The 7,825-nt window shown below is 51.0% G+C and overlaps 1 protein-coding gene across 1 annotated transcript in view; it reads left to right on the forward strand.

Annotated features, from left to right (window-relative positions):
- Positions 1–569: 569 nt before the first annotated feature.
- The window catches only part of LOC144491093 (separin-like), a gene marked incomplete at both ends in the record, with an annotated part of 8,172 nt that continues 916 nt past the window's right edge, over positions 570–7,825 (forward strand). Inside the window, 2 exons of the mRNA XM_078208774.1 lie at positions 570–689; positions 7,083–7,254. Of these exons, the coding sequence (XP_078064900.1) occupies positions 570–689; positions 7,083–7,254 (292 nt within the window). The remainder of the gene's footprint in view (positions 690–7,082; positions 7,255–7,825) is intronic.

Raw genomic sequence — 7,825 nt, forward strand, 5'->3', positions numbered from 1 at the left:
GAAGAATGAGGGGAGATCTTATAGAAACATATAAGATGATGAAGGGAATAGATAAGATAGAAGCAGGGAAGTGGTTTCCACTGGCGGGTGAAACTAGAACGAGGGGGCATGGCCTCAAAATAAGGGGGAGCAGATTTAGGACTGAGTTGAGGAGGAACTTCTTCACACAAAGGGTTGTGAATCTGGGGAATTCCCTGCCCAGTTGAGGCTCCCTCATTGAATGTTCTTTAAGGCAAGGATAGATAGATTTTTGAACAGTGAAGGAATTAAGGGTTATGGTGAGCGGGCGGGTAAGTGGAGCTGAGTCCACGAAAAGATCAGCCATGATCTTATTGAATGGCGGAGCAGGCTCGAGGGGCCAGATGGCCCACTCCTGCTCCTGGTTCTGATGACCTTTGGCCCTGTTCTGGGTCAGTGCTGTCTTTGCGAATCTGACCTTTCTTTGTTCTCTCCTATTATTATCTCCTCCCCCCCCCCCCCCCCCCCCTTGCCCGCTCCTCTTTCCCCCCCCCCCCCCTCGCCCGCTCCTCTCTCTCTCTCTCTCTCTCTCTTCCCCCCCCCTCTCCCAGGCCTGTCTCGAAGAAGCAGAGCTGTTACTGAAGACAGCCGACCCGGGTAAAGGTGACCACCTGCTGACGGAGACCAACCTCTCACTGCTGCGCAGTCACCTGCTGTGTGCTCGCAACCAGGTACGGGGGGCGGTGACTCGGGGCGTCGGGGGGCATGTGGGGTCTGGGGGAGGAACTGGGGTTCGCCTCCCCACTTCCTTTTTTGCCATGGGTTTGCACAGAAACAGGCCTTTAGGGCCCACCATTCCGTGCCCCATGTTTCTGTTCCACACGAGTCTCCTTCTCCGCCCCCCCCACTCCCTCTCGCCCACCCCCTCACCATATCCTTCCATTCCTTTCTCCATTCATCCAGCTTCCCCTTCCCCTGTGGTATATTTAACAGGGTTGCAGGTTCGAGTCATCGAGGTTTGCAGCGTGGAAACAGGCCCTTCGGCCCAACTTGTCCATGCCGCCCCCTTTTTTTTCAAACCCCTAAGCTAGTCCCAATCGCCCGCGTTTGCCCCATATCCCTCTATACCCATCTTACTCATGTAACTGTCTAAACGCTTTTTAAAAGACAAAATTGTACCCGCCTCTACTACTGCCTCTGGCAGCTTGTTCCAGACACTCACCACCCTCTGTGTGAAAAAATTGCCCCTCTGGACATTTTTGCATCTCTTCCCTCTCACCTTAAACCTGTGCCCTCTAGTTTTAGACTCCCCCACCTTTGGGGAAAAGATATTGACTATCTCGCTGATCTGTGCCCCTCATTATTTTATAGACCTCTATAAGATCACCCCTCAGCCTCCTACGCTCCAGAGAAAAAAGTCCCAGTCTATCCAGCCTCTCCTTATAACTCAATCCATCAAGTCCCGGTAGCATCCCAGTAAATCTTTTCTGCACTTTTTCTAGTTTAATAATATCCTTTCTATAATAGGGTGACCAGAACTGTACACAGTATTCCAAGTGTGGCCTTACCAATGTCTTGTACAACTTCAACAAGACGTCCCAACTCCTGTATTCAATGTTCTGACCGATGAAACCAAGCATGCCGAATGCCTTCTTCACCACTCTGTCCACCTGTGACTCCACTTTCAAGGAGCTATGAACCCGTACCCCTCGATCTCTTTGTCCTGTAACTCTCCCCAATGCCCTACCATTAACTGAGTAAGTCCTGCCCTGGTTCAATCGACCAAAATGCATCACCTCGCATTTGTCTAAATTAAACTCCATCTGCCATTGGTCAGCCCATTGGCCCAATTGATCAAGATCCCGTTGCAATTGGAGATAACCTTCCTCACTGTCCACCATGCCACCAATCTTAGTGGTTGCTATAACAGCTGGTCACATGACTTGACGGTAGTGTCATTCGGGTCTTTCTTCAGCCAATCCCGTCACTTCCCTCGCCTGGGCACCCAAGTGGGGGGGGGGGGCTGCTGCTGCTCTCGGGATCTCCTGTGGACACCTCGATGATGGTAAGGTGGGCGCACGCGGGGGGAGGGTGGGGACTGAGGGTGGGAGCAGAGGAGTCTGACTGCACTGATTTGATCTGATTGGATTTGATTTATTATTGTCACGTGTATCGGGATACAGGAAAAGTCTTCTTTCTTCAGAAGCACAGAGGGACTTGGGAGTCCTTGTTCAAGATTCTCTTAAGGTTAACGTGGAGGTTCAGTCGGCGGTTAGGAAGGCAAATGCAATGTTAGCCTTCATGTCGAGAGGGCTAGAATACAAGAGCAGGGATGGACTTGGATGTACAAGGAGTTGGTTTGCAGGTGCAGCAGGTAATGAAGGCGGCAAATGGAATTTTGTCCTTCATTGCGAGAGGGATGGAGTTTAAAAACAGCGAGGTTATGTTGCAGCTGTATAAGGTGCTGGTGAGGCCACACCTGGAGTACTGTGTACAGTTTTGGTCTCCTTACTTGAGAAAGGATATACTGGCACTGGAGGGGGTGCAGAGGAGATTCACTCGGTTGATTCCGGAGTTGAGAGGGTTGGCTTATGAGGAGAGACTGAGTAGACTGGGGCTATACTCATTGGAATTCAGAAGAATGAGGGGGGATCTTATAGAAACATATAAGATTATGAAGGGAATGGATAAGATAGAAGCAGGGAAGTGGTTTCCACTGGCGGGTGAAACTAGAACTAGGGGGCATGGCCTCAAAATAAGGGGGAGCAGATTTAGGACTGAGTTGAGGAGGAACTTCTTCACACAAAGGGTTGTGAATCTGGGGAATTCCCTGCCCAGCTGAGGCTCCCTCGTTGAATGTTCTTTAAGGCAAGGATAGATAGATTTTTGAACAGTGAAGGAATTAAGGGTTATGGTGAGCGGGCGGGTAAGTGGAGCTGAGTCCACGAAAAGATCAGCCATGATCTTATTGAATGGCGGAGCAGACTCGAGGGGCCAGATGGCCTACTCCTGCTCCTAGTTCCTGTGTTCTTATGGACCTCTGAGGCTGTATAAGGCTCTGGTCAGACCCCATTTGGGATATTGTGAGCAGTTTTGGGCGCCGTATCTGAGGAAGGATGTGCCGGCCCTTGGAAAGGGTCCAGAGGAGGTTCACAAGAATGATCCCTGGAATGAAGAGCTTGTCGTATGAGGAACGGTTGAGGACTCTGGGTCTGTACTCGTTGGAGTTTAGAAGGATGAGCGGGGGATCTTATTGAAACTTACAGGATACTGCAGAGAGTGGACGTGGAGAGCCACTGCTGTTTGTCATTTTTATTAATGACCTGGATGAGGGCGTGGAAGGATGGGTTAGTAAATTTGCGGATGACACTAAAGTCGGTGGAGTTGGAGACAGTGTGGAGGGAAGTGGCAGGTTACAGAGGGACATAGATAAGCTGCAGAGCTGGGCTGAGAGGTGGTAAATGGAGTTTAATGCGGAAAAGTGTGAGGTGATTCACTTTGGAAGGAGTAACAGGAATACAGAGTACTGGGCTAATGGTAAGATACTTGGTAGTGTGGATGGACAGAGGGATCTGGGTGTCCATGTGCATAGATCCCTGAAAGTTGGCACCCAGGTTGATAGGGTTGTTAAGAAGGCGTACGGTGTGTTAGCTTTTATTGGTAGAGGGATTGAGTTTCGAAGCCAGGAGGTCATGCTGCAACTGTACAAAACTCTGGTGCGGCCGCATTTGGAGTATTGCGTACAGTTCTGGTCGCCGCATTATAGGAAAGATGTGGAAGTGTTGGAAAGGGTGCAGCGGAGATTTACCAGGATGTTGCCTGGTATGGTGGGAGAATCGTATGAGGAAAGGCTGAGGGGCTTGAGGTTGTTTTCGTTAGAGAGAAGAAGGTTAAGAGGTGACTTAATCGAGGCATACAAGATGATCAGAGGATTGGATAGGGTGGACAGTGAGAGCCTTTTTCCTCGGATGGTGATGGCTAGCACGAGGGGACATAGCTTTAAATTGAGGGGTGAGAGATATAGGACAGATGTTAGAGGTAGGTTCTTTACTCAGAGAGTAGTAAGGGCGTGGAATGCCCCGCCTGCAACAGTAGTGAACTCGTCAACATTAAGGGCATTTAATGGTTATTGGATAAACATATGGATGATATTGGAATAGTGTAGATTAGAGGGGCTTTAGATTGGTTTCACTGGTCGGCGCAACATCGAGGGCCGAAGGGCCTGTACTGCGCTGTAATGTTCTATGTTCTAGGATGTTTTCACTAGTAGGAAAAACTCGAACCAGAGGGCACAACCTCAGGCTAAAGGGACGATCCTTTAGAACAGAGATGAGGAGGAATTTCTCCAGCCAGAGAGTGGTGGATGTGTGGAACTCTTTGCCGCAGAAGGCTGTGGAGGCCGGGTCATTGAGTGTCTTTAAGACAGAGATAGATAGGTTCTTGATTAATAAGGGGATCGGGGGTTATTGGGGAAAAGGCAGGAGAATGGGGATGGGAAAAATATCAGCCATGATTGAATGGCGGGGCAGACTCGATGGGCCGAGTGGCCTCATTCTGCTACTATGTCTTATGGTGCTGCACAGGCCCCTGTTTTAGTTTCAGTTTGTACTGTGTACAGGCAAGAAGTCTTAAAGTAAATCTGTTGTTGTTAGTTTAAATCTAGGCGTGCTAACCACACCCTTTCTTTTTGTTTAGAACCCACAATATTTGATTTGATTTATTATTGGAAACATAGAAACATAGAAAACTACAGCACAAACAGGCCCTTCGGCCCCACAAGTTGTGCCGAACACATCCCTACCTTTTAGACCTACCTATAACCCTCCATCCTATTAAGTCCCATGTACTCATCCAGGAGTCTCTTAAAAGACCCGATTGAGTTTGCCTCCACCACCACTGACGGCAGCCGATTCCACTCGCCCACCACCCTCTGTGTGAAAAACTTACCCCTAACATTTCCCCTGTACCTACCCCCCAGCACCTTAAACCTGTGTCCTCTCGTAGCAGACATTTCCACCCTGGGAAAAAGCCTCTGAGAGTCCACCCGATCTATGCCTCTCAACATCTTATGCACCTCTATTAGGTCTCCTCTCATCCTACGTCTCTCCAAGGAGAAAAGACCAAGCTCCCTCAGCCTATCCTCATAAGGCATGCCACTCAATCCAGGCAACATCCTTGTAAATCTCCTCTGCACCCTTTCAACCTTTTCCACATAGGATGGAGGAATATAATATTAAGGGTGAGACGCTTGGCAGTGTGGAAGATCAGAAGGATCTTGGGGTCCGGGTTCATAGGACGCTCAAAGCAGATTTGATTTATTATTGTCACGTGTATCGGGATACAGTGAAAAGTATTGTTTCTTGCGCGCTGTACAGACAAAGCATACCGTTCATAGAGAAGGAATGGAGAGGGTGCAGAATGTAGTGTTACAGTCACAGCTCGGGGTGTAGAGAAAGATCAACTTAATGCGAGGTCGGTCCATTCAAAAGTCTGACGGCAGCAGCAGGGAAGAAGCTGTTCTTGAGTCGGTCGGTACGTGACCTCAGACTTTTGTATCTTTTTCCCCCGACGGAAGAAGGTGGAAGAGAGAATGTCCGGGGTGTGTGAGGGGGGGGTCCTTGACTATGCCGGCTGCTTTCCCGAGGCAGTGGGAAGTGTAGACGGAGTCAATGGATGGGAGGCTGGTTTGCATGATGGGACTGGGCTACGTTCACGACCCTTTGTAGTTCCTTGCGGTCTTGGGCAGAGCAGGAGCCCCAGACCAAGCTGTGATACACCCGGGAAGGATGCTTTCTATGGGGCATCTGTAAAGGTTGGTGAGAGTCGTAGCGGACATGCCAAATTTCCTTCGCCTCCTGAGAAAGTAGAGGCGTTGGTGTGGCTTTCTTAACTATAGTGTCGGCGTGGGGGGGACCAGGACAGGTTGTTGGTGATCTGGACACCTAGAAACTTGAAACTCTCGACCCTTTCTACTTCGTCCCCGTTGATGTAGACAGGAGCATGTTCTCCTTTACGCTTCCTGAAGTCGATGACAATCTCCTTGGCCTTGTTGACATTGAGGGAGAGATTATTGTTGCCGCGCCAGTTCACCAGATTCTCCATCTCATTCCTGTACTGGGCACAGGGTCCGAGCTGTGCCTCTCTGCCGGAGTCTGGTGCTGGGGTCTGCCTGTCCTGGGCCGTCTGCGCTCTTCCCCACCGGGTTTCAGTCACTTTGGAAGCTGAAACAAGGTGGCAGATTACTACCGGGATGGCTGTAAATTGGGAGAGGGGAGTGTGCAGAGGGACCTGGGCGTCCTTGTGCACCAGTCGCTGAGGGTAAGCATGCAGGTGCAGCAGGCGGTGAAGAAGGCTAATGGTATGTTGACCTTCATTGCAAGAGGTTTGGAGTACAGGAGCAGAGGGATGTGTTGTTGCAATTACACAGGGCCTTGGTGAGGCCACACCGAGAGTATTGTACAAAGAACAATACAGCACAGGAACAGGCCCTTCGGCCCTCCAAGCCTGTGCCGCTCCCTGGTCCAAACTAGACCATTCTTTTGTATCCCATTGTGCGCAGTTTTGGTCTCCTTTTCTGAGGAAGGATGTTCTTGCTCTCGAGGGAGCGCAGCGAAGGTTTACCAGGCTGATTCCGGGGGGACTGATGTATGAGGAGAGATTGACCAGGTTAGGATTGTTTTCACTGGAGTTCAGGCGAATGAGGGGGGATCTCATAGAGACTTATAAAATTCTAACAGGACTGGACAGGGTAGATGCAGGGAGGATGTTCCCGATGGTGGGGGGAGTCCAGAACCAGGGGGGGTCACAGTCTGAGGATTGGGGGGTAGACCATTCAGGACGGAGGTGGGGAGATATTTCCTCACCCACTGAGCCTGTGGAATTCATTCCCACAGGAAGGAGTTGATGCCAAAACATTGACTGTATTCCAGAGGGGGCTGGGTGTCGCACTTGGGGGGCGAACGGGGATCAAAGGTTATGGGGGGAAAGCAGGATGAGGCTGTTGGGTTGGATGATCAGCCGTGATGGTGATGAATGGGGAAGCAGCCTCGAAGGGCCGAATGGCCTCCTCCTGCTCCTATCCTCTATGTTTCTAATAACTCCCCTGCCTGAACCTTTTGCCGCAGGTTCCGGAAGGTCTGTCTCTCCTCCTCGATGTTCTGAAGCGTCCTGCCCTCCAGAAGTCCTCCAAAGTCTGGTACCTGCTGAAGGCCAAGTCCCAGCAGCTGGTGGCCACCTACCTGAGCCTGCCGCCTTCCGCCCTGCCTCCCCCTCTCCGCAGGCAACTCCAGGAGCAAGGTGGGTAGCCGGGGGGGCCAGGGTTTCAGTGGGGGGGCGAGGGAAGGGGGGAGATGATGGGAGGGTCGCGATGTCTCACGGTGCTGGGTGAAAACTCCCTCCTCTAACTGTGTCTCTGTGTCGCTGTGTCTCTGTGTCTCTGTCTCGCTGTGTCTGTGTGTCTGTGTGTCTGTGTGTCTGTGTCTCTGTGTCTCTGTGTCTGTGTCTCTGTGTCTGTGTCTCTGTGTCTGTGTCTCTGTCTGTGTCTCTGTCTGTGTCTCTGTCTGTGTCTCTGTCTGTGTCTCTGTCCGTGTCTCTCTCTGTGTCTCTGTCTGTGTCTCTGTCTGTGTCTCTGTCCCTCTCTCTCTCTCTCTCTGTCCCTCTCTCTCTCTCTGTCTGTCCCTCTCTCTCTCTCTGTCTGTCCCTCTCTCTCTCTCTGTCTGTCCCTCTCTCTCTCTCTGTCTGTCCCTCTCTCTCTCTCTGTCTGTCCCTCTCTCTCTCTCTGTCTGTCCCTCTCTCTCTGTCTGTCCTCTCTCTCTCTCTGTCTGTCCCTCTCTCTCTCTCTGTCTGTCCCTCTCTCTCTGTCTGTCCC

This window comes from Mustelus asterias, unplaced genomic scaffold (genome assembly GCF_964213995.1).
Source record: "Mustelus asterias unplaced genomic scaffold, sMusAst1.hap1.1 HAP1_SCAFFOLD_4423, whole genome shotgun sequence".
Taxonomy (NCBI): Eukaryota; Metazoa; Chordata; class Chondrichthyes; order Carcharhiniformes; family Triakidae; genus Mustelus; species Mustelus asterias.